This window comes from Polyodon spathula, chromosome 58 (genome assembly GCF_017654505.1).
Source record: "Polyodon spathula isolate WHYD16114869_AA chromosome 58, ASM1765450v1, whole genome shotgun sequence".
NCBI lineage: Eukaryota > Metazoa > Chordata > Actinopteri > Acipenseriformes > Polyodontidae > Polyodon > Polyodon spathula.
Genome location: NC_054591.1, coordinates 123,754 through 148,753, shown reverse-complemented (window position 1 = coordinate 148,753; position 25,000 = coordinate 123,754). Strand labels below are relative to the sequence as shown.

Below are 25,000 nucleotides of genomic sequence, written 5' to 3'. Positions count from 1 at the left end.
GCAGAGCTTTTTGAGATGTTATAGTAATAAAATAATGACTTGGATCACATTATTGGGGTGTTTGGTGATAAAACGAGTGATCAGGAGATCATTTATCAGTATGCACGTCTATAAAGAGATATGTGAAAAATACAGCGAACAAGGGGTGGGGCTTGGCTGGAGATACAGTACGAGTCCTTTTGCTATGCAGGGCTTTTTAAACCTGTTTTACTCCAAAAAATAATTAAACAGCACATGTAAAATAAACACCGTGTGTGAAAATAAACTGGACCTGACGCGCCTGACATGTGCTGAATAAATGGACCGCAATGGGTTAAGCATCTTCACTGTTTTGACAATGCCAGTCATTTCTAAATTTGGCATTTTTTTGTATCATTCATTCTGCTATTTACTCAGCATGGCGCAGCTGTTCAGTGATGTCTGGTTTCAGGAGGGGTCCTGCAGCTTCCCCCTAACAGGACTGCAGGAAGTGACGACACACTCTCAAGGTCATACAGAGTGGCTGAGCCGGCATTAAATATCATGTTCTCCTAGCTTAGCCCTGTGCGTCACCCATCAGAACACAAATCTGTATATTTAACGAAGTTCCTAACCCCACCGTCAACATGTTCACATAATGTACACACAGGAGATCAATACATTAGTTGTAGCACACACTTGTGCATCTGAGACACACAAGAAGATCTGAGTTTAAGAAATGCACTATAGAAAAGCCAGATCAGCAGTCGCCACGCATAAATGTGTCCATACGGAGTACATAAATATATCAGCGGTGCTAAGCCAGTCTAATCCTTGATAATACTATGCCATGTGCCACATAGTTCCCAAGAGCTGGAAGAAAGATTTGTTGCTTGTTCAATATCCACGCATTTTAGATCACTGCACAGTATGATGCGCAAATGTATTTATTTAACACAAACCCACCTGTTGCATCTTCTTGTACTCCCCGACCCGCGCGTAAGCCATGAAGAGATGCGAGTGATACTCTTCACTGCTAGGCACTTTCTTCACAGCTACTTCATACAGTTTGGTCACCAACTCCGCTAAAGTGAACCAAATAAAAATATTATACATCTTTAAGTTTCTTCAGGCCTGTAATGGCAATTTAGAGACAGTAGGAACAACATTATTACACTATTATGTTAACAAGGAAACTCACGTCTGTGCATTTCCCTGTAGAGGATGGTCAACGCTTGCAGAGAGTTATCATCTGTGGGTTCCAGAGCAGTGACTTCCTGTGCCAAGGTGAAGGCCTCGTCTTGTCTGCCCGTCCGCTGTAAACCTATTGCCTTCAGGACCTGCAAGAAGCAGACACCTTCAGTCACCAAGCTGCATTCAAAATCTGAATGCAAAAAAAATGGACATTCTGCATTCAATATGAAACTGATTACCAACATACAATACTACTTGGTAGCTAGTGTGCTAAAAGGCAAATAAAGGATGTCATATTTCTTTCCAGTACTGGATATAACTGCATTAAGCATTGTCCCTAGTTTTGAAACAGGGCAAAACAAACCAAAGGTTCATAAAAACAAAAGAAGCTCTGAACAAAAGCCAGAGCCAGTATGATGGCCACATTTTCAAACCAAAGCAAAGAACCTTGAATTACAGTTTCTAGAGCTGGCTCTACACCCAAGCTGCAATCATTTAATTAATTTTTTTTGCTGTGAAAGGCACTACACAAATAGTGCAATTTGCTATTAGCTAGTGGGAATCACTGGAAGCAAACACACTGTCCACCATCTGCCTGCTGATTACACATGGCTCTACTCTATGCAAATGCTTAAAAGAGCAGCCATGATGTCAACTCTTACAGTACACAAGCTGGTCGCTAGGTGTGGACCTTGCTTTATGCATGTCTAAGGAATTGTTAAATACTTGAATATTAAACTCCTGAAGTGCTGCTGCCATGCACGTACGCTCACCTTAGCACAGTAAAGATCCTTGTGCTTCTTGAGCAGCTTGTCGGCTTGCTGGATTGCCATCTTGTTATTGCCATTGTCCAGGTAATCTGCAAGAGAAGCATCGCATTTCCAGTTAGTGACCGCTTCTAGATTGCATTTCCCATTGTAAACGCTCAGAGATGGAGATTAGACATTGGCTGTTTTGGCAGTTAAGGGTCACACACAGGTGGTGATAATGCAAAATTCATCTTTCCTTTACCAATCAGTAAGATAGAATAAGACATGCTGGCACAGCAGATTGTACAAAGGACCTCTGCAAGAGAAAGAAAATGACACCCAAGGTCACACAGCTCTGCAGCACAAGAGCAGGGATGTTATCAAATCAAACCACAATGATGTGGTTCCTCCTGTCTAATAAGCACCTTGTTTGCAAATCAGTAGGACTAACTAGTTACCTCCTGTTTCTTGATCTTCAGCCCAGTTCCCTGCTATAAATCACTACAGTGAAATTTCATGTCAGGCTCTGAATATGGCATAGTAAAGTTGCGTGCCATACACTGCAGACATTACCCATGGAAAAGGCTGAAATCTAGACTGTTCAAACCATTTAACAATTCATTCTGATGAAACGTTGCAATGAACATCAACAACCAGATTATTCTCAATATAAACTGTACCGGTTTTGCCAAAAAGCTGATTACACTGTGTAATATTTTTTTTTTTTTTTTTTTTTTCCTGGGTAGTAAGTGTTATTTCCTAATTGCTTATGCCTCAAAAGTATAGAAAATGGCTATTATTCCCCACAAACTTTGCCATTTTCTATACTTTTGAGGCATAAGCAATTAGGAAATAACACTTACTACCCAGGAAAAAAAATTGTGTTACATAGTGTTATATAACCCTGCCCTAGCCTGAGGGACACTATGCATGATTAAACATAGCAGAAATGCTGAAACTCATAACTCACATTTGATTAAACCTTGGCTGATATCTATAATCTTGCTGCCAATATACTAAGTTTGAATCTAGGCGTGTGTCAGTTAAACAAACGTCGTTCAAGGTAAATTACGATGGTTACAGAACTAACATTAGCCACAAAACCCCATCCCAAAAAAACACTCCATTACGCTGGGAAAACAGCGTGACAGCAGAAACTTTACAGCAACCGCTTTGAAAAGACTTCCGGGGTTACAACTACACACACTAACTAGCTAGATTCACTGTAGAGGCGGAGCTAATACGTCCAGTACTAGTGACAGTATTCATTCATTCATGGAAACAACACAGCTTACAAACGTGTAATTATATATATATATATATATATATATATATATATATATATATATATATATATATATATATTAGTTACACACACAATCCGATGTGATAACGTTGTTTTGTTAAGGACTGGTGAAAACACATGTAAACGTTAAACTCTGCGCCTGTCCTACCTTGCTACAGTACCTGCTTCCCAGGAATTTACGCAGAGCACAGTAAAATATTAACAAGTTTAACACATGGTGTCCCATATTTCATACACTAAGTAACAACTGCAACCAGTTCATCGACACATCTAGAAATTGTCACGTTAATAACACGACTGTCTCCTAACTGATCTGAAACAAACACAGTTCCGCGCCACAAATAAAAACACCAACTACATATTTCACATCAACAACCATTCACTGATTGCGAAAAGCAGCCTTCCACATGCGGTTGTTGGACCGATCAGCTCAGTTAGACGCTTTAAACCAACAGAGGCGTTAGAGAAAAGCTACGGGAGGAAGCTACCGGTTATTCGGTACAGTAGTCACCCGATTCCGAGGCTGCGGTCGTGGCCTGCATGTTGTTTTGCACACCTTTGTATTTACAAATCCCTTTAACGGAGCTTAGTCGGGATCTGGGAGAGGCCCGAAACGGGCACTATGTATGAACAATCCACATTTGTAACGAGTCTTTGGATTACTCAAAGCAGAACACCGTTACCGTAAATCGGTCTAAGCCTCCTGTCATTAGGGTCTTGCACATGGCCCCTCGCCGCCATGATGGGAAATCAGACTGCAAGCGGAGAGCATGCGCGGTGAAAGCTGCTCCGGGAATATTAAAGAAACAGGCTCAGGTCATTCGCCGCATCGCAGGACCACAGATAGCAGGCAATCGTTGAGATACTTTTAGGTACTGTACTTCCATAGCTACAATGCAGTTTGTCTGGGAAAATAAGTTACACACAAACACACTTATTTGAATGCTACTCTGTGGGATTTTTTTCAATAATACATGCTCAGTAATCGAATCCCGCTAAGAAGTGAATGGCAAAATAACGCAGAATACATTTCAGTGTAGTTCTCAAAGTTAACGGGCCGTAATAATAAATAGATAGATAAATAAATAAATAAATAAATACACGTTTGCACAGTGGACTGGCTCGGCGAGAATGGAAAGGAAATGGAATGAACAGCGAGTGAGTTCTTGCTGTCCGGGCAGTGGTTCTGACCATCCACTAAAAAGACCGTACACCGAAAAGCACATTAGATCGACCGCTTTCAAGGTATTAATGCAGGATTGCGCGTTTGTTGATAGGGTGTTATACAAGTGAACTTCAACAAAGTGCCGTTTATTTTTTGTCAGGTGCTTTTTCTTTTTAAGGTGCGGTGTCCTACAGAACATTTTCAACTTCGTACTGAAATGCCTGTCTTACTTCACTCTTCAGTTTAGGTCAATGAGCACTGCACTGTTCTTCCAAGTGTCAGCAAACGTGTTAAACTTTTTTTTTTTTTTTTTTTTTTTTTTTTTTGCAGATCGAATTGTAGTTCTATTGCAGACACCAACTGAATCATAATGTTAAGTAAATTATTTATATTCACAATTCTCAACCACTACAACTCGTATAGGTCTAACCATGATATTGGCGGTGCCTACTTAATTTACTAAAATACTCATTTTGTATGATACTGTTATATGGATAGCAGGTCTGTATTTTATCCAAATATAGCTTGAAACTATCAAACAGGGCGTTCCCTATTGGGTAGTTGACAGGACAAGCTGTGCCACAGCCAATAAACTGGTTACGGGAGAAAGGACGTCATTACGTAAGCAGTGTGGATAAGGGCAGTACATTTGGGAAGATAGAAATCTTATCCAATAGGTACGCAGAAAACTCTAGCTCATCCAATCAGCAGCCTGTAGGTAGCAGAACGAATGAACTGCTGCGTAGCGCAGTTGCTGATTCTGTTCCATGCACATGAAAGCGGACGATGCAAGTTTAGATTTCAAATATATATATATATATATATATGTATAAATATTTATTAGTTATCCGAGGTTGTCAGTATTAATTACGCTTAGGCTATTTTCGTTCGTGAGATATTGAATTTACTGCCTGACTGGAGTATATTTGGTCAAGGCAGGAGATTTTGTACATTGGAAGGCTTAGCGAGAATTTGTTTCCGTTTTGTTTTTTATGCATTGACTTTAAACTTTAAAAAGAGCTTAGTCATATTTAGCAGTTTAGTTTTAAAATCACGAAATTAAAGTTTACGGAAACACCTGCGAAGTGACGGTGAGTTGGACGGTTTCAGTTTAATTTACCTCTTTTTTTTTTTTTGACGAAGGCGAGTGATTTTATTGTTTCCATTCCTGATTATTTTGGCCGGGTCATTTAGCAGTTTCTTTTTATTCTTGAGTTTCGCTTTACCCTGCTGCCGGATTCAGGTAATTCTACTTATTCTTGTTCGAACCCGATTGCCGTATTACAATTCTTTGTATTTACGTATACATAAACAAATCATGTATTTGTATTTTAGCTACAAGTCCTTACATGTAGTCCAGTGAACATTTTATAAAAGTGCTGTTTATTTTGTTTCAAGGTTTGCACATAACCCCGGTGCCATACACTTTGTATCTGTTAGCATATTAATTAGCAATACGCTAAATTTGCTTGTGTGACATTCAGTGCACCTACACTGGGTGCAAAACACTGTCCTGATGTTCTGCTTTGTTAACCTTTTCCTAAAGCCTAACACTTTTTTTTTTTAGACACTTCGTAATCATGATTTTTTCTGTATTTAAGTAACATACACACGCAGCTCTTAGTCTGAGTATCGCATTCTGTTAGATGTAATTACATACGGTATTACTATATTGTGAATGTGTCTCATTGCATATTCTACTGGTAATCCAGCCCCTACAATTTTATACCTACAATTCCTAGCGTATACTTACCTGCATCGGGCTTTTAAACAACAGTACTGTTAGCAACTGCTAGTAATGTGGAAAAGCTTCACACACCCCCATCTTGTCCCTGGACTAGTGTACTGTGTTAATGCTAACTTGTCCTGTTAATAAGCAATTTTTTGTTTTGTTTGCAGCGTGTTGGAAACAAACACAACAGAGAACATGTCTGAGGAAAGCACCCAACTCTGTGCCAACTGGTAAATGACTTGAATGAGATGCTTGCATTTTCACTGCATACAGCAATCTGCTGCACTGGAGAAGTTCACAAGCGGTTGTCTCGCCGCACTTTCATTTCTGTTTGGTTTCTGTTTTGAATTTTGTTCTGTATAATGTTATCTTGTAGTTCATATTGCAGTGTCACTCCCAAAATAATTTCTGGCTTTACTTTGTCACTATATATTCTATATTTGTCACTATATATCGGTAACTTTACCATATTGCTATAGTTTTTTTTTTTTTATTAGTGATGGAAATAAGGCTCCTATTGTATAGCACTTTCAATCATTCCAGGTTTTAATATGTGCATGTAGCCTCAGTGTATAGGTAACAAACTCAGTTATGTCTTATTAAAACCAGCAGTGTTTCAAGCGGCTATGCAGTGGTGGTCTTATTGCCATCCCTGTTTATATACTTAGTTCAATTGAGTATTACTTCTAGCAACAAGGTAGAAAATACACATCAAGATGTATAACATGATTCCAAAAACCAAAATGGTGACCCCCTTTGTGCACTTTTGAAATAGTGTACAGTCACATTCTCTGCAATGATTATTTAAAACAGTAGGATCCTTTTTAAATATGCTGTAAATGGTGGTCTTTGGAGAGTTGGTCAGTTCTACAACTTAAGTGAGATTGCAGCTTACCACACAATACAGCATTAAGAGTAATACAGTGCTGTGTATCAATATCGTAGCAGGCTGGACTGAGTGGTTATATTATGTAAAAACTACATAAAAATATTTTAAATCCTTTTTGGTTTTAACCTTGTAGCAAGCGTGACATCCCTTCAGTGAATTTCACTATCCACGAGATTCACTGCAGGAGGAACATCAGTCTCTGCCAATACTGCAAGGAGTCGTTTCCCAGATCTGAAATGGAGGAGCATGTGGAATCGGAGCATGCACAGGTCAGAGAATCCCGAGCACTAATCAGATCACAGCGTTGATTAAAGTGAAGGGTATTACTAGGCCAAAACTGGCCCTAGATCTTGTTTTCAAGGTCCACCGCAGTTGGCATCCATAAACCGCTACAAAGGTTTTATTGAAGAAAGGTTTCACATGATAGAATATAAAGAAAGCGTCAAACTGAGAACTCCCCCCGGTTTCATGTTCTGCACATGCAAGGATCCAGCAGTACATGTTTGAATTAGTGACCATTTGCTGCAGTACAGTGTCCCATTTGTGAACACACATTTACCAGCATAGGCAGCACAAATAACATGTCCCATGAGAGACTGCATAAAAATGAGTATTCTATTTAGAATTTAAAGTAAATCAGGCATTTTATTTCTGGAACCATTTATTTATTTGATCTTGATGTACAATAGCAAAGAGAAATAAAAAACCTGTAGTTTATTACTTTTGTGGTAATTGGGGTAGAATGGGGTAGTTCATGGATAGGCAACTGCTTTCAGTCCAGGTATTTGTACCAACCAAGGTCTGAATTTCAGGACACGTGCTGCCAACACCTGGCCTAGTCAGATAGCTTGTTGTTGCCAAGCTGATAGTTTTTCCATTTCAGGTGGCCTGTAAGTGTGGGATGAAGATGGAAAAGAGACATGTGGAGAAGCATGAGGTATGCTTTCCTTATTTTCTAGCCTTATCTCATGCCCGTCGATCATGATTCTTTTTTGTACTTATTTCAGTTTTAAATAAATCATGATAGACAGGATCAGGCGGCTAAATTCATGTCATCTTATCAAAGGGACTTTTGACATCGGCTTGTACGTGCCATTATTGATTTTGCTCTTAAAGGTAACCGTACTCACGTTTCTTGTAATTGCTCTTATTTGAAATCTTTCTAATCCAGTTATCATACTAGCTGTTTTTACAGGACTTTACTCATGTAAGCAAATATTTACTATATGTTTTAACTGCTCTTAGTCGAATTCGCTTGCTCTTATAATTTACTGTGTTCTTTATATTGCTCTTACTTGAATTTGATTTATTTTGCTTTCATAACTGCTCTTGCCTGTATTGTGATATTCTGTAATGTGATATTTTATAATGTGATACGTTGTAACAATTGCAAGTCGCCAATGTACCAGGATGGTCTCTCTGTAAAACTAGGTTATCAGAGGAAAGGGTGCTAATGAACAAGGTCCCTGTACTAACAGAGCATCTGTGCTTTGAATTTAAGATGCAGGGCCCTATTTTAAACCAGTTGTTATGAGTGTCTGTTAAGTAAAGCAAGTTTTCTCTCGTCGCTCTTCAGCTATCAGAATGCTGTCTGCGTCTGAAGAAGTGTCAGTTCTGTGATCTGGAGCTGGCCTTCAACAAGTGTGGTGACCACGAGGAGTACTGCGGGGCGCGCACGGAGCCCTGCCCGCAGTGCCTGCGCAACGTGATGGTGAAGGAGCTGAGCACTCACCCAGCGGTGTGTGGCACCCAGCCGGCTGAGGAGAGGAACAACAACCGGGGCCGCATGGTTTCCGAGGAGCCACTGCCGGGCGCCTGGTTCGAGGCTCACGCCATCAGGAACCTGCTGCATGGCGAGGCGGTGCGCAACAGCAACCGCCCCCCTGGGCTCAGGGTCCCCCGATCCCTGGAGAGCAGAGTTCACAACAGCACACGGGCAGCCGGAGCAGCACTGAGGGGGCAGGAGAAGAGAAACGCACCCGCCAGGAACAGGGACCAGAATCAGGGTTAGCTAATAGCAAATCCACATATATGTACAGTGCAGTTCATTCTTGAGTTTAACAACTACAAAGTGATCCCATTCCAACACCTGTGACATGGATACAGTGGCATACACACAGTATTGTGGTAATTAACTGAGCTATTGAAACTGCTGGGAACCGCCCCTCTGTTTTTCATAAAACATTGCATAGGCATTTGTCATGATACGAAGAATGGATTAAACTGCTGTGCAATTGTTTTCTGTTGTTCCCTGTGGTACTGACGACACACACATTTTGTTGTACTTGGCTTATGGGGGTATGTATGTTATTGATATGCTTGGTTAAATCGAGTCGTGATCACTGATTTTAATATAGCAATAACTGACAGTGTCACTGAGCGCCTGCCCGCACTGCTTGATCTGATCGGACATGTCCTGCATACTGCTATTACAGTGGCTGAAGATGAGGGTTTTCAGAGGAACTGCGGGGGACAGATTGGTGTGGAGGGTGGCGGAGATGAGAACTCGAACCTGGACTACCTGCTGGCTCTGAGCCTGCAGGACGAGAACTGCGATTACACCGGGGGCCAGGGCACCTGGGCTGACCAGTGGGGGGACAGATTGTCCCAGATAGCGGCTCCTCTCCTCTTCCCTGACCACCTAACTGAGCTGATGCAGCCCCGAGTCCCAACAGTGTCCAGAAATAATAACCCCATTGTGAGAAGCAGTGAGTGTTGTCTTATTCCTTACATAAAATGCTTTTTTAAAATATTTATTTATTTTTTAAATTTGATTCAGAACACAAAACTAATTGTTGGTTACATTAACATACTGGGAGACCTGTGCAGATGCACTGTTTTTTGTTCATTTCATTTTCTTGTGCTGTCTCAGCTGATGATGCAATGCTGCCTTGTGAATTCTGTGAGAAGCTGTTCCCTGAAGAGGACCTCATTCTGCATCAGGTCTGGATTTTTTTTTTTATCGCAGAGCACGCAGTGTTTTGTATGGGTTATTGTTGAGAGCAGGAATCGGAGGATGAGGTTCACGTGCAGGGCTGTGCACAGGTTTGGGGTGAGTATCATCTTTTTCAATTCCAAGTCCTTTTGAAGGAATTACAATTGATTAAAAAGGAATGGAATTGGAATTGATTATAAAAATGTATTGGAGCTGACCCCAACCGTTTGCACACTTTTTATTGAAGAAATCAAAAATAAATTCATTATGATTTCTAATACATTCATATGTGCTCATTAACTAAATCTCATGAGTTGACTGTGGTTCTTTGGGTCCCAGACCTGTTTGTTGAAGAATTTTGATGAAGCCACTTGACACTAAAAGTAGACAGAAATGTATATTTTGTATTCTTCCCCCCCCAGACTGGCTGTAACCCTATGAGTGCCTTTGCCTCCTTCAGCAAGCGGCCTCCCTCCCCCCTTCAGGAGGACAGTCTCTTCACAGAGAGCCCAAGTCCCTTCTACAGCCCCCAGCACCTCACAAGTAAATTCGCCTCCTTGTCCTATGGCCCCCCTCCAGGGCCAGCAGAGGGCACTGTGGTCCTTCCTTGTGAATTCTGTGGGGTTCTCCTTGAAGATGAGCTTCTCTTTCACCACCAGGTAAATCCTCCATAGAAAAAAAAACAAATACACTAGTATTTGTATTTCTAAAAAGAACTGTTGCTTTGATTTTCAAAATTATGAATCACTGAATATGCAAAAATTGTATGGGTATCTAAGTGAATAGCATATTCATTTAATGTGTAGGGGCGCCTGTATCTAAATGACAACTGTCATATTGCCACCTTGCTGTCCAAAATGTTTGTAAAATTTGACACATTAGCGAAAAGGCAACACTTTCCATGTCCCATTGAGTCAAATCCAGGTGTTGCAGGTATTTAAAGCAAGATGAATAATTGCAAGTCTTATTTTCTCTCCATGTTATATTTAAACTGCTTTTTTAATTTAGGATAAGTGTGACTTTCGACCTGGAACAGCTTGTCCTATGGAAAGGACATCTGCCCGGGAGCCACTTCCTTCCAAAGTGGAGAACAGGAGGAAGAACTCTCCAGAGATTCAGAGGAGACAAGTCAGGCACCATGGTGAGATGCACAGGGACCACTATGTAGTTTTAACGTGAGACTGCTTTAGGAATCCTTGGGGTCTGTTTAGTTTACTGAAATGTCTGTCCTTTTTAATTCTTGAAATAGGACACTTTTTTTTTTTTACAGAGAAAAATGCACTACAAAGACTCTCCTATGCTTTCATTACCTTGCTATATAAAGATCTCGGTGGCAGTATTTAGATCAGCTTCTGTTTAAATCAGTTGAATAGACCCCACAGACTAAAGACTTTAGCTGCTAGGAGTTCCACTTGGACATTAGTGGTCCCCTGCTGTCTCCAGGTAAACTGCACATTTGATTTGTACATATCTGCAAAAAGGATATAAAATGTCTCTTTGCTGGACAGTATGCCTTGTCTGGAAATATTTAACTGATTTCACCTGTCACAGTTAAGCAGGATGGAACTGCTTATGTTAAGGACAGAAACAAAAGCATTGGGGACATGTCTGGATGCAGGCCAACGTGGAGGAGAGGGATGCACTAGAAATGAATCGTGAAGTAAGAATTTAAATGTATTCACTTCTCAACGGTGCATGTGTTCACAGGAGATCTGGGATCTGCCGGCCTGGAATATTTGATTGACAAGCCAAGAAACAGAGACATTCCTGCAGACGTGAAGCCGTTAAATGGGACCCCAAATTCCAGGGACCTTTGGAAACCTGAATCCGGGACAGGTCCACTCAATCCGGTTAAGGTGATAAACTCCAGCAATCTGGAGAGGCGGGGTCTACGAGGGAGGGAGCCGGCAGTGGGAGTGGCTTCAGCCAGTGGCACCAGGACTCGCTTCCCAGAGGGCTACGAGCCCAACTTTCCACAAGCCAACTCCGGCAGACAGGCTCCAGGGTAAACCTTGCAAGCAGACGGGTTATTTACAATTGGCAAGTTATGTAGTAGTGCATGTTAAATAGAGAAATGTTTGGACCAAGACATTGGAAAGATTTGTCTACTTATCCAACTGCCAGTTTCTTATTTAGGATTCAGAATGGATGATATATGCTATCACTGTTTTTTTTTTGTGTAGTGCAAGAACAGAAGAGAGAAGTAACTTCAGAGGCTCGGTCACAACTAAGGTAACATTTCGTATACATGAATGCTGGAATTACAATTGCCAAGTTTTACTCAGCAACTCTGGATCTTTTAAGCAGATGGGTTGGTAGAAAAGAAAACCCTCAATTTACATTTTCTCATCAGCTTCTAATTTTTAAAGCCTTTTCCTCAATCAAATTGCCCAGTTTCAATCTGACAAGTCATCAAGGTGTCCCGGAGATTTACATAACCCTTGTTCTATGACAAACACCTCCAATTTCTTCAGGGAATTTGTGTTGGGGTGGAAATCTTCAGAATTGCCATAGAGTAATTGCTTTTGTAACAAACTGGGTGAAGCTGGTTTTATATTGCAGATGTCCAGAATGCTATTGGCATAAAAAAATATTCAGCCACGTGAGAACCATATTGCATGTGTAACATTTCCTTTGGACTCATTTTTGATGGCTATATCTTCCGAATTACTACTTTAATGGTTCCAACACCTGTTTATAGCTTTTCAAATAGGCTTATTACCAACATACTTATTTTCTTCTGATGGTTTGATTGCATAATTCTTTCTTGTGTGAATTTGTTTTTTCAACCAGCCGCACATCCCCAAAGTGAGAGATATGGAAAAGGAGGAGGAATGACATCACTTTCCAGCAAGATTCTAGCACTCAAACTCGGGCTGCTTGACTATTTACAGACTATGCAACACAATCTAAACTAAATATTTGTGTATAGATGTACTTTATTCTTGCACTCTTAATAGATGTAGGTTAATTGAACATTTCCATTGTGTAGTGTATTAGTTCAGATCCAGAACCTTTAACATCAACATATTGTGGAGAGGACTGAATCATCACTGTTTAATCAAATGTTTAATGTGGATATCTATTCTTTTGTATGTTGTATACCAATTGATTTTTGTAATAGCTTCTCCTGTCAGTAATCACATTAAACATATCCTCACTTACTGGGTCTATCAGTGTACTTATGTCAATAAGAGGGGACCATTTCAGCTTGCATCTGTCTGTTTGATTCACACTTTCTTTTAATGGGTAGATAATCAAGTCTCTTAGTTTGTGCCAAAGTCATGACATGTGACTGTATGGGAGAGTACTTTTTTGAAATTATTAAGCCATTGAATGCATTATGTAGTTCAAGTTGTCAGCTGGACTTGTCAACACAGCACTAACTATACAGTAAGATAACCTGTTAAGCAAATAACAGAAATGATCCCAGGTTTTACATTAAGAGAATTTATTATTTGTGACACAAATCTGAATTTTTCTCTGTAGAATCCATTCAAACACCGCTGTGTTAAGTATAGATGCATAAAGGGTAAACAGTAGAGTAAAGGTTAGGTTAAATGCAACCATAAATAATTGTAATAAATATCAAGTAAATGTACAGCACACATTGGATATGTCCTTGTATTCCTCGTATTGCCCCCTGGGAGAGAGAGCATTCTGTTAGCAGCAGTTAACTTTGTCACAGCAATCATCATCTACCTGTTTCAAAAAATAAACTAGACTGGCACACACAATGCCATTGGTAACACTGTCTATCCAATTTGTATCCCATGTCAATTAAATAGTAACAAACAGACCAGGTTGTTATAGGGATTAGAATTTACTGTACAGTGTATAGGTACAGTACTTACAATAAAAGATATAACTTTTTTTTGATAAGGTGAAAACGACCTAGATTAAAAAAAAAAATCCAGTGGTGATACCATCAGACAATTTACATTCCAGATTTTAAACTAATTTATTGTATATACATTTTCAAAGTATATTTTTGTTTTAGATCACTTGTTTTGGTTAGGTATATATCAATAGGGAGATTCAGTTATAGATTTTAATTTTAGCTATCAACGGGTGATTGGGGGGGTTATAGTATTGTGTGTGTCAATCATGTTAGAACCATAAAGCTACCACACTGAAATGTCATTCACTCAAAAAAAGAATCAAATTAAAACAGCCCAGCAGAGCTTCATATTCACTTTTGCTTTTCACCCTCTAAACAGCTCACAGCAATAGCAGTCTGCAAGTAAAATATGCACCAAATATTCTCTCCCTGAAGTTCAGACCAAATTACTGGACCAATTCAGAATAAATGTCTTTTACAATGCATTTGGAGGGGTCAAGCAAAACTGTTATTTTACAATAGTTTTAAAATATAATACCCACTCACCCTTTTTATACTGTTAAAAAAAAACATATGCACCCTTTTTTCCCCATACTTTCTCTCCCCTCATTCTGGGGACCTGTTGGTCTTGGACATACTGAGCATCTTAACCAGCAGTAAAGTCCATGTCTGGCTTCAGTGGGTTACAAGAAGCCTGAAGTAATTTTCTTCAGTAAATGTCCGCAAGTGACACATTTATTTCTCTTCTAATTGAAAACAAAGGCCATCCCATTTTGCATTGTACACACAATGCCAGCTGAGGAGAAGCAGAGTAATTTCTGGGGTCCTTGAGCAGATCAGCCGGCTACTTCTTCCTTTGCTTTATGTACACTTTTGGCATTGTGATCTAAGCATTGGTTACGGCTGTTAGAAGAATAAAACAAAATACAAAGGTGACCATTACCCTTAAGTATCTAATACATTACTTCCTGTACTTATAAATTTAAAAGTAGATTAACTATTTACACAAGCAACCTTTCAGTATCTGGGGCGGAAATGAGCAGTTCTGCAGTGCTCAGATTGTTGGATAACGCAGAGACCTTGTTTGTCTCAGTAATGTACCGTTCAGAAAGTGCTTTTCCCTACTTAAAACTATAGGCAGAACTGCCTCTTGAGTTTCCTTAAAAAACAGCGATATGCAGTAAAAGAGGTTTCTCCCATTTGACATATATAGATATAACATTATTTTCATATTGATGCAGTCTGATTTTTAAATTAAGACATATAATTAACAAAAAATAAAACAACCCCTAACATTTTCTTACTCTGGTAAAACAAAGTGCAATGCACGGGGTCCCTTATTTTTGCCTTTCCACAAAACCACTTCCACAGGTAATGACACAGCCCAGCAGTTGCAGAGCACACTGGCTGTAGCAAATGCCAGCCCGTGTCTAGCTTTGTAGGATCTTGAAATAATCAAAGTCTATCACTCTCCTTTTCTTCGTGTTCAGGTCTGTTTACTTCTAGGAAGCAATTCATGTAGGAGAATCCTCTTCTTGTTCTCCTGGCTATGTGAAAGGTTGCTGGGCCAGCTGGCTCGCTCAGCCGCTCAAAGGGTCCTCTCGGTAATGGATTGCATACCGAAGCTTTTCTAGCATGATCTCCAAAGAGGAATACTGAGGAAGTTTGATCATGAACATGCAGGTTTCAACTCGGATATACCGAGAATCAGGGGAACCTAGGGAAAACACAAATACTGTTGTTACGTTATCCTTCTAAAAAATGTTTTAATGGCTGTAATTATGTAACACATGGAAACAGGTTTATCAAGCCCAGTCATTAAAATAGGCATACCAACACAAACTAAAATCTATACCCAATAACAGTGCCTGTGTTTTTAGTATATTGGTTTACATATATTTTATCTAAAAGTACACCTTTGACAAATTGAACAGACTTGTGTTTTAGCTGCTGCTTTTAATTTCTAAATCATATCAATATGCAGAAGCACTTAATGATTTCCAGGTTCACGTTTATTAGCAATAGCACATTAACCATTTTTTATTTATTCATTACTAGTAATAGTCAAAAAAAATCATGCGTGTGCTGAGCTGATTCTTTATGCCCCATGAAGGCACTCTCACCTGAAGCCCCATCGGGAGGGGCGATCTTCATAGGGTAGGGGGGTACGTGTGCAGTGTCAGGACCTCCATCCTTGCACGGGCAGGTGAAGGGAATACGCTCCTGGTTACAGGCGAACTTGATGAACTTACAGAGCTCCTCCTGAGTGAACATTTCTAAAGCCGTCCAGAAGAACTCAATGTGCGGATCTGTCTCCATCAGACCTACCTGGTACATTGTGTGTGCCTGAGAAAATGAGAAATACACATTATTGAGCATATGATTTAGTCAGGGCTGGAACAGTTTGCATGCAAGTACATGAGATGGGTTCAAAAAAACGTCTGACACCACGCAGTTGTGTCTCAGAATGCAACAATGCACTGGTAATGCTGGCTATCAGGGAAGTAAGAAGAGAAGGTGGATGTATTGGACAGATAATAAAACAGTGTGGTTATTAGCAATCCCACAACAGTGCAGTACCTTGAGGAACTCAAGGTTGATGTATGGCAGGCCGCAGGTCCGCAGCTCCACCTCCAGGGCAGTGAGGGTGGTGAGCAGCTGCAGGGGGATGATGGAGCCCAGCCCGGCTCGTACCGCTGTCATGCACTCCGCGTTCTGCAGCTCGCGCAACCGCAGACTTCTGATCGCAGATGCATACATGTCCTTGTTTTCCCAGCTAGTAGGGAAATAAGAAGAAGTACAGATCAAACCCATCCCATGTGTGACAGAGAACAGAAAACTTTCTAAACCCATTAAGGACTGGGATTGTTTTTAAAATGTCCAGGAAACATGTTTTACTGAATATACTGTACATGTCTGGTCCCTGCCTGTTAGTGCGGTGTTGTTTGGCTCCACTCACCTGACAATGATGTTCCTGCCTCCAGGGCACAGCTCCACCTCATCCCCGGTCATGGTGATGTAGGTGAACTTGCAGCAAGGCTTGTTCGGGGACTCTGGGCTCTCACTCGAGTGATGTTGAGAGGTGATTTCTGTACAGACAGCCTCCAGCTCTGTCTCATCATTCACCTTAAAATAAAACAACCATTGATTTAGAAATCTTGACACCAGACAGATTTTACAGTCCAATTGAATGCTCCTCAAACTTACTAAAACATTGGAATTGTTTTTATTGATATAGTTTGTAGCAGTTTTACAAATACTAATATTAACCTATAAATCCAATGACTATAGTTCTGACTTAATATTTGTTGCAGTAATCCGTTGCAAATGGCAGTTTTCAATGAATACTGTTATGTGTATTAAACAGTCTCCATGTAAACTAATAAAATAAGTTATCAGAAATGACACAGTATAACAAAAAAAAATTGATGCATTTACTCAGCTTTTGATTTCCTTCCACTGCATAATTCCCCACTGTCATATGCTCCCCTAACCTTTCTGGATAGTTTTGTAACATGACCAGTTTGCAGAAGCCGAGTTAGTGCAGAGGCTGCTCTTACATTCTCCACTCTCTTGATGTAGTTGTGGGTGAGCACGTCAGCCTCGTAGAGGTCTGCCTCGGGGTCCAGGGACTCCCCCACCAGCACCTTCCAGAAGGAGGAGAGCAGGTCGAGGGGCAGCGGGAGGTCAGCGCGAATCCCGATCCCCAGGAGCTGTCCCAAGAAGTGAAGCAGCTGCTCCTCTGCATAGGTGATCGGGCCGGGAGTCAGGATGTACTTCCCCTAAACACACGCACGCACACACATACGCACACACACAGCAAAGCAAACATTTCAATTGGACAGCATAACAATGTATTTGTGAGGACAAACAAATGAACAAACAAGCACGCACACACATGAGAAACAGTGAGTGGGTAAGAGGATATAATCAGGTGTAGAAATTTCTCTTGATTTGTTACTCATAAATTGTGTACGATCTGGCTCTATTTTCACATGTGCACCCTGTAAAAAGTGTAATCAGGAGCAGTTATGGTTTGATGTGAAGGCTGGGTGTGTGGTGTACAAGAAACAGATTGAGCTGATAAAACATGATTTACTCAAATGTTAAATACCTAACTGTCTTAACTGTGATCTCAGAAGATAGATGCAAAAAACAATTTCTGAAAAGGTCTTTAGGTAGAGCAGTGTACCTTGTTCCTATTGGCAGCGGAGCTGGGGCAGGGCATGAGCAGAGACAGTGTGGAGCTCTGTAACTCTTTGCACACCTGCCACAGGAAGTGCCTGAATGAGCCACCTGAAAAAAAACACACAACACAGTGTCTGTCAGGAACACTCATACAGTACATAACCCCCTCCAAGAGCACTACAAGTTACGACTGATCTTTCATTAGCCAACTTTACTTAGGCATGTATGCAGTGTTCCCAAAACTGAATTTAATGGTCTCCTTACTGGTGCCATGGACCTCCTCTCCAGTGAAGCGGATGTTGAAGGCATAAGTTGGGTCCCCACCACTGGCCAGTTTGACACAGAGCTGGGATGAAGGGACGCAGGCAAGCTGACGGGCTGCCTGACAGAAGTAAGTGTTTTCAGCAGAACGGATCTCCCCTAGGAAAACAAAAAAAACTTAAAAACTTCACATTTAAGGACCATCAGCACAATCTTAGAACTATGTATTGAATTAAAAATTATTTTAAAAGCACTTTGCAGACAGGAACACGTGCAGGGCAGGTGATATGCCTGACTGAGGCTGCCACAGGATAGGTCAGGGGGTTTTGCAGCTCACCTCCTACAATCTCCAGGGGGTCCAGGGTGATCTCAGGGGCAGCATGGTCTGCTGTTCTCTGCACTATAGCATTCAGCACTCGATTCATCACTGCCACTTTAGTGTCATAACAGACCAAACCTAAAAAAGGGAAGCACATTGCAAAAACAATTTACACTTTCAAAAGATTCTGAACCACCAAAAATAGAGCTAGAGAAGCCCAGGCTGTGATCTGGCTCACCCTTGGCCTCCCGGAGGAGAGCAGCAATGCTGTGCAGGTAGGTGTCTGTCTGACGCAGCTCCACCAGGGGCAGGAAGAAGGTCTCCAGCATGTTGTTGAGGGACTGCAGCAGAGCAAACCGCAGCCGCAGGCTCTCAACAGGGACGTCTGAAAGCAGAGTGGACGAGGAGAGAACAGTCAGACTGGCCAAAGTCCCTATCAATTCAACACCAAAAAACTGTCAGTACTGTAAAAGAAATAGCTGGGCAGCTGAAGGCTCTCACGTTTCCTCCCCCCCAGATCCCAAGACAGGGCATAAAGCATGATAACAGGGAAACTTCTGTCAAAAAAACTGGTTTACACTGCAATAAAAAAGTGGTGACTATAAGATGACTACCAGTACGTTAGTAATATATGCAGGTCTGCCACAGCTGTAAGACTACATCCATGGTACTCCCATGTACATTTTTGGTGCGACACAGTGTATCCTCAGAGTCTAGTACTCTCAATAAGAAAAGCGCTTTCCCCATGTGATTCTAGTGAAGAGGTCGTACTCAGCAGGCAGGAGACCCTGGGATCGGCGGTGTCGGCTGGGTCCAGGTACACCTCGTGAGGGTGCAGGCGGGTCGGGGTGATGGCCAGGTGACGGCACAGCCGGTTCACATACTGCACTAGCGCCACGTCCATCTCCAGGCTCCACTTCCGGCAGGCTTTGTGGGCATGCCGAGTGTCTACACAGGCACACCTAAGAGAGTAAACACAAAACACAGGTCAGTAAGAAGATGCTTCACATCTGGAAGAAACACACACACACTCAAGAGATCCCTTATTATATATTTATATGAAGATGTCTACTGAGATATATTTTTTTGGATGCCCTGCCCTGATTTACAGGATAAAGAGCAACTGAAAACTGAAGTTTGTGAATTGTGAATTAGGTGTGGGTAAGCATGGACACACGGGTCTATATTTTCACCTATGGGCAAAATGATCCCACCACAGTAAATGTATTATATGGGCAGTTACCACAGTGGAAAGCCAGACACACATAGACACTTACCTTTCAAAGTGCAGGTCGTATCCACAGCCCAAGATGGCTCGCCACACACTGCGGATGTCCTGCTTGGCTCGGTCCACTGTGAAGTGGTGGAACCCCTCCAGAGTCAGGTACTTCTCCTCTGGAACTGAACCAGGGAAAGAGATAAGGTTAATACAGCATCTACTGGCTGACATGCAACATTACGTTTAGGAGCAATGCAACCAGGTTTAGAAACAATTCAGCCACGGAAGAACATTTTTTATTTCAACTGTACTTTAACAGGATCGGTGAGAGTAATACAAAATCCCAAAGATCATAAATGAGATCATCTTGAATTGCAAATTAGGGAAGAGGAGAGGGAGGGGGGGCGGAGGTTGGCTAAGAAGCAATGCATCATTTTGTTTACAACAGGGAAGAAAAAAGGTCTTCATATTGGGGATGTTTTGAAAGGGATCTCAAGTTAGGCATACAGGTAGACTTACAGAGGAGATGTTGCATGTAACCACATGAATCCACAGGCTGAAACCCTTTCCCCTCCAACAGCACAGTAACAGAGGTGGTAAAGGAGAACGTACCTTCCTGTTTCTTTGTCCGAGCTTTCTCAGGATCCTTCTCCTCAGGTTTGGTCTTCTCTGGAGACTTGGGCTTCACTATCGGCTTCTTCTCACTTAGAGCGGTCCTGTTGGGGTAGTACAATAAATCAATCAAGTACAAAAAGCACAAGGGGAACTCTGCATATCAGCTTGGTAACTACTGTAACACTAACTTGGTATGTTTCAGCACAATGTAAAAGGTATCTGTATAGCAGAGGTTGACTGACGCACTGGCAAAGCCTTACCTGACGCTGTTGAGCACAGACTTGTCTTTAGTGGGAGGCTTGGTGAGGGGTCTCTTTGTGCTGACCACTTTCCCCTGGTGCTGCTCTTTGCCGGCTTTGCTGTATCTGCTTTTGTTTGGTTTGGGGACCCCATATTTCCTCAGGATCTACACAGAGAACAGCTATGTTAGTTCTATAGGATTTCAAACTGGTTAAGAAGACCTAGGCTATATGGCTGTATCAAGGTGGTTTGTTGCCCCAGGTCTCAATCTCACTAAGTACATGTGGGAGACAATTCAAGTCCTACGGGACTAATTCGATGACGTATCTGTACCTGTGCGAGCTGGTCCTCAAGAACTTTCTTCGGTGGGCGCACTTTTGTGAAGAACACATGCAGCAGATTCCCTGGGGTCTGAGAGTTGATCTGCTCTTTGCTGAGGTAAATATCTGACACCTTGACAGGCTTTGCAGGGGTCAAGCTCAGCATCTGCTCAGAGTGTACACAGCTTCTAAAAATCTCAGTCAGGATGTCCCGTGCACTGGGCACCAACTTGTCTCCTAAAAAAAAAAAAAAAATTAAAGATTGGAACATGTTTAAACTATTATAAAATGTTTCTCCCAAGGAAGTTCAACCTCAGTATAGGAAATAAAGCTTTCAGTGTATGATTATACTGTATATATTAATGACCATTTTATATTGATCACTAAATTACAAGACGCTATTTCATTGGTTGTTATTGTAAGGGTAATATTTCTGTAATGCGACGGGTTAATTTGATTTGGTCTACCTATACCCGGCCAGGATAAACCGCATCTCTATTTTATTAGACTATTTTACAGCACTGGGGAAATTGCCTAGGACTGCATCAATCATCTACCAGTGGCTATCCTAGAATACCCATAAAAAAATAGCCGGTTGATGCAATCCATGCAACAGTGTTAAATGCTCTAAAATCTGGAGCATCCTGGAAGGCTCATGTTGAACAAATCAGCCTCTAGGTGCTAAAAGACTGGATTTTTTGACCTATAAAAGTACTAAAGCTGAATAAAGCAGAGACCTTTGATGGACTTGTCTGTGAAGTAGTCTTCGAGTACAGAGCTGCCCTGGGTGTCAAACAGGCTCTGGTTCACGCTGGAGACAGTCAGGATCTCCTCCGTTGTCATCTCCATCAGCTCCTCCTCCCCGTCCAGGCTGGACAGGCCAATCAGATCACTGCTGTTGAACAAGCTGGCGCGGATCTTCTCCACCTTCGCTCGAGCACGCACCTGCGACAGGAATCCACTGTCTTAATGCTGCACATCTCCACAGGTTACGCCTGTATATTCTATCTGCCTATTGCTACTGTTGCATTGCTAAAGCCTTATTGTGCTTGTATGGGATATCTATGTATATGTTTTTTTATTTTGTAAGGTGTTATATTAAATTTTATGTAACAATAGTCCACTGTATAAATTAAATATGCATTTTATTTGTTTTTCTTGCTTGCCTTTTAACTCTAAGACAAGCTTGATACAATTAAAAGGTTAATCAATTAAAAAAATCTCAATGTCAGGAAACCCCTTTGTTTTTCATGTACCTCTATGACAGCATATCCCTTGATGGGCCGAGCCATCAGTATGTTGTTGTCGAGAGAGGTGACTGTGTACATGGAGCCCCCGTCTGAGACTGAGGCAGTATCTGTGCTGTCTAGGGGCTCCCCTATACTGCCAAGGCTTCCCAAACTCCCGGTGCTGCACAGAGACAGGTCCAGACTCTCCTGGCTGGAGACAGTGTGGGGGTCCAGCGCTCCCTGCTGCTGCGAGGGAACCACAACCATGGTGGCTGCTAGAAGCTCCTGATCCATGGAGATCTCACTGGCAGTGCGGGAGAAACCCTGAGAGGAGCTGCAGATGGAAGTCTGACTGGTGGAGGCTGAAGCGCTCACACTCATAGCTGGGGTGACACTGCTAGAACTGTCCAAACTGTCTGTGACGCTTGCCGGTCTCTCTGGTTCTGTTACTTTACAATCCAATGTGACCACGCTGCACCTGGGTTTCTTGGGGTCCTCCTCTTGAAGGGGGATGTAGATCTCGTCTTTGAAGAGCCCGCCATGGGCATTGCAAGCTCTGCAAATGGCGCTGCGCACCACGTTTTCCTCCAGGTGGGTGGGGATGCCGGATATTACCAGTAAGCGGCTGTGAGCAGTGGGGCCCACCAAAGCTTGGCTGGCATCGGTCACTGCGTCACTGGTCACCCCCAGGCCTTGTGGGTCCTTGTTAGCCAGGTGTCGGAGGATCATAAGCAGGGTCAGGGCCCGGTGGAACCACAGCATGTCTTCCGGCTTGCCTCCCCCCATATTGAGCAGGGCAGCATCGCTCTCGGAGAGCCTGGAAGCACAGGAGGAAGGGGGCCCCTTTCCCGAAGTGACAGCAGCTGCAGCCTTCTCCCGTTTCATCTTGACCTTCTTGCGCTTGGAGAGCAGGCTGGGGCTCTGGGGGGTCTGGCCTGGGGAGGAGGAGGAAGAGGAGGAAGAGTCGCTTAGGGTAGGGGCGCTGCTGGAGATGGCGCTCATTGCAGCACTGCTCATGTTGAGAGGCAGCGTCACCTCAGCCACGGCCAGGCAGACCTCCATCAGGGCATGGAAGTAGGTGGAGAAGCGGCCCTGCTCGGAGCCCGGAGCCAGCCCCCCTGCAGTGGCTGTGTCCCCCCTAGCGGTCACCCAGCCTTGGATCTCCTCATCGTACAGCTTGCGGAGCTCGGTCTGCAGTGCCATTACCATGGCCAGGCAGGGGTTGAGCAGCAGAGCGATGGAGCTGGACAGACCTGAGGGGTTCTTGCGCTGCTCCAGGTGGTAGATCTTGCGGAAGAGCTCAGACAGCAGGTGGAAGACCAGTTCTTTGATGCAGGCGGCCAGGTCTGTTGTCCACAAGAGCCCACCTGAACCAGAGTAAGGTAGAGCAATGGTCTTGTTTTAATGTATAACAATGTCACACAAATAATTTTAAAACAGGTACAGTAATTTCAGACATGTCAATAATTTAACACTACTACAAGACATGGAAGTCAAAAAAGGGTTCTATTTGCTGAAATGCACTTACTTTAGGGTTTTGTTTGCCATAACTGCCTTGTTCACTTGTACCCATTTTTAATTGGCTTCAGTGGTTGGAGCTATTTCTAAATAACCAAACTCACCCACAGTAATTGAAAGGGGGTACAATACAAGCTATTGAAAAATCATGGAGTATATCAGCAACTTTTCAAATAATTATTTAGCATACCAAAGTAAAAAAGCCCCATTTGGCTTTTGTTAATCAATGTAATAAACAAGGCAGGGATTACTGCGTTTCATTATAAACCTGGCTAGTCAGTGAAATGCTCCCGTGGGGGCGTCTGTAATCTGGGTTCTCACCGAGGAGCTCGACGACCTGCAGCAGCACAGAGGCGGGGATGGTGTCGAGCTCGTCTTCTGAGCACTCGTCCCCGTCGCCCAGTTTCCAGGACAGCAGCTGCTCCGCAAAAGCCATGGCCAGGGGGAACTCCAGAGGCAGGGAGTGCAGCAGCAGCACAGCACCAGGAGGGGGAGACACCCCTGAAAACCCCAACAAAACAGATGAAATTAAAACACAGACACAACAGTAACAGGGATACCACAGTGAAAAGCTGGTTAATTGAATCAGCTGCATATTGTAAATCAAAAACTGCATTCTCTGCAATCACGTGCTCTATGTGAGCAAAATGAATCGCATTAAGAGGTTTTCATTGCACATCAAAACTAAGCACATGGGAATGGGCTAGGCTGACCATCTACTTAGGCTCTCGATGTAACATATGTAATGATGTTTATTATATAAATATAAGGTGAAGGCTTATCTTCAGCCTCGCCCCTCCCACTTTTATTATTTTTGTGTTTTTACTTCACAAAACAGTCAAGTCTTATCAGTTGGTGCCAGTGATATAACAGCAATGTGGCCACTCACCTAGTTTGACGTGCACCTTGTCGGTGGGAATGATGATGCTGGGATACTGATTGGTTGTGGGTGGTGGGGTGAGGCCTGTATTTGTGGGCGAGGCATCTAATGGGTAGCAGACTGTTTCCAAGAGGTTCAGCTGCCCATTCCTCTGCACTTTATGCCCCAGGCCGTAAACCATCACCCGAGCCCAAGGTGCCTTGTACAGAGAAGAGCTAAGAAGAAAAAAAAAGACAATGAATGAGTTTATTTTAGCTAAGAATACTACTACAGAGGGTAGGGAAACAAGCAGACGTAAGTCTTCCCGGTGAATAAAAGTTATTTGAAAAGATGTTCTGGTAGCTAATTTTATTAATTATTTTCTTTAAAATATTCCACAAGATATACAACATCTTGGTTGCATGTTACAGGGGTTAGAGTGAACTCTTACTTGCTTTAAGAG

General features: G+C 42.3%; 3 protein-coding genes across 5 annotated transcripts in view; 1 reads left to right on the top strand and 2 right to left on the bottom strand.

Moving 5' to 3' along the window:
* Positions 1 to 451: 451 nt before the first annotated feature.
* On the bottom strand, positions 452 to 3,970 carry LOC121307704 (N-alpha-acetyltransferase 25, NatB auxiliary subunit-like). Its single transcript, XM_041239958.1, has 5 exons — positions 3,891 to 3,970; positions 1,926 to 2,011; positions 1,160 to 1,298; positions 925 to 1,043; positions 452 to 460 (listed from the first exon to the last, which is right to left on the bottom strand). Exons 1-5 carry the CDS (start codon positions 3,946 to 3,948, stop codon positions 452 to 454), a joined length of 411 nt encoding a protein of 136 aa, XP_041095892.1. The 5' UTR covers positions 3,949 to 3,970.
* A 1,191-nt stretch (positions 3,971 to 5,161) lies between these two features.
* LOC121307771 (TRAF-type zinc finger domain-containing protein 1-like) lies at positions 5,162 to 13,114 on the top strand. 3 transcript variants are annotated; one of them, XM_041240050.1, is made up of 12 exons: positions 5,162 to 5,463; positions 6,272 to 6,334; positions 7,127 to 7,262; positions 7,877 to 7,930; positions 8,570 to 8,999; positions 9,429 to 9,701; positions 9,866 to 9,936; positions 10,351 to 10,587; positions 10,937 to 11,069; positions 11,636 to 11,784; positions 12,112 to 12,160; positions 12,722 to 13,114. In XM_041240050.1, exons 2-11 carry the CDS (start codon positions 6,300 to 6,302, stop codon positions 12,133 to 12,135), a joined length of 1,542 nt encoding a protein of 513 aa, XP_041095984.1. In that variant the 5' UTR covers positions 5,162 to 5,463; positions 6,272 to 6,299; the 3' UTR covers positions 12,136 to 12,160; positions 12,722 to 13,114. The 3 variants fall into 3 exon arrangements, with proteins under 3 accessions (XP_041095984.1, XP_041095982.1, XP_041095983.1); XM_041240048.1 differs by having other exon boundaries at positions 11,636 to 11,933; XM_041240049.1 differs by having other exon boundaries at positions 5,162 to 5,615; positions 11,636 to 11,933.
* A 248-nt stretch (positions 13,115 to 13,362) lies between these two features.
* LOC121307703 (probable E3 ubiquitin-protein ligase HECTD4) overlaps positions 13,363 to 25,000 on the bottom strand; it is a 58,534-nt gene continuing 46,896 nt past the window's right edge. Inside the window, exons 56-73 of the mRNA XM_041239957.1 lie at positions 24,568 to 24,773; positions 24,000 to 24,179; positions 22,188 to 23,527; positions 21,669 to 21,876; positions 20,945 to 21,168; positions 20,632 to 20,777; positions 20,369 to 20,472; positions 19,815 to 19,938; positions 19,309 to 19,499; positions 18,776 to 18,922; positions 18,556 to 18,675; positions 18,222 to 18,377; positions 17,962 to 18,065; positions 17,330 to 17,551; positions 16,729 to 16,895; positions 16,350 to 16,545; positions 15,893 to 16,115; positions 13,363 to 15,486 (exon numbers count right to left, since the gene is read on the bottom strand). Of these exons, the coding sequence (XP_041095891.1) occupies positions 15,350 to 15,486; positions 15,893 to 16,115; positions 16,350 to 16,545; positions 16,729 to 16,895; positions 17,330 to 17,551; positions 17,962 to 18,065; positions 18,222 to 18,377; positions 18,556 to 18,675; positions 18,776 to 18,922; positions 19,309 to 19,499; positions 19,815 to 19,938; positions 20,369 to 20,472; positions 20,632 to 20,777; positions 20,945 to 21,168; positions 21,669 to 21,876; positions 22,188 to 23,527; positions 24,000 to 24,179; positions 24,568 to 24,773 (4,195 nt within the window). The 3' untranslated portion in view covers positions 13,363 to 15,349. The remainder of the gene's footprint in view (positions 15,487 to 15,892; positions 16,116 to 16,349; positions 16,546 to 16,728; positions 16,896 to 17,329; positions 17,552 to 17,961; positions 18,066 to 18,221; positions 18,378 to 18,555; positions 18,676 to 18,775; positions 18,923 to 19,308; positions 19,500 to 19,814; positions 19,939 to 20,368; positions 20,473 to 20,631; positions 20,778 to 20,944; positions 21,169 to 21,668; positions 21,877 to 22,187; positions 23,528 to 23,999; positions 24,180 to 24,567; positions 24,774 to 25,000) is intronic.

Bases quoted from the DNA above. Each gene is read 5' to 3' on its own strand.
- LOC121307704 (XM_041239958.1), bottom strand. From the start codon at position 3,948: ATGGCGGCGAGGGGCCATGTGCAAGACCCTAATGACAGGAGGCTTAGA. The intron at 1,299-1,925 runs GTGAGCGTACGT...TGCTTCTTGCAG, and splicing joins AGGATCTTTACTGTGCTAAG to GTCCTGAAGGCAATAGGTTT. The intron at 1,044-1,159 runs GTGAGTTTCCTT...GGTTCACTTTAG, and splicing joins CTACAGGGAAATGCACAGAC to CGGAGTTGGTGACCAAACTG.
- LOC121307771 (XM_041240048.1), top strand. From the start codon at position 6,300: ATGTCTGAGGAAAGCACCCAACTCTGTGCCAACTG. The intron at 9,000-9,428 runs GTTAGCTAATAG...CTGCTATTACAG, and splicing joins GAACAGGGACCAGAATCAGG to TGGCTGAAGATGAGGGTTTT. The intron at 9,937-10,350 runs GTCTGGATTTTT...TTCCCCCCCCAG, and splicing joins AGGACCTCATTCTGCATCAG to ACTGGCTGTAACCCTATGAG.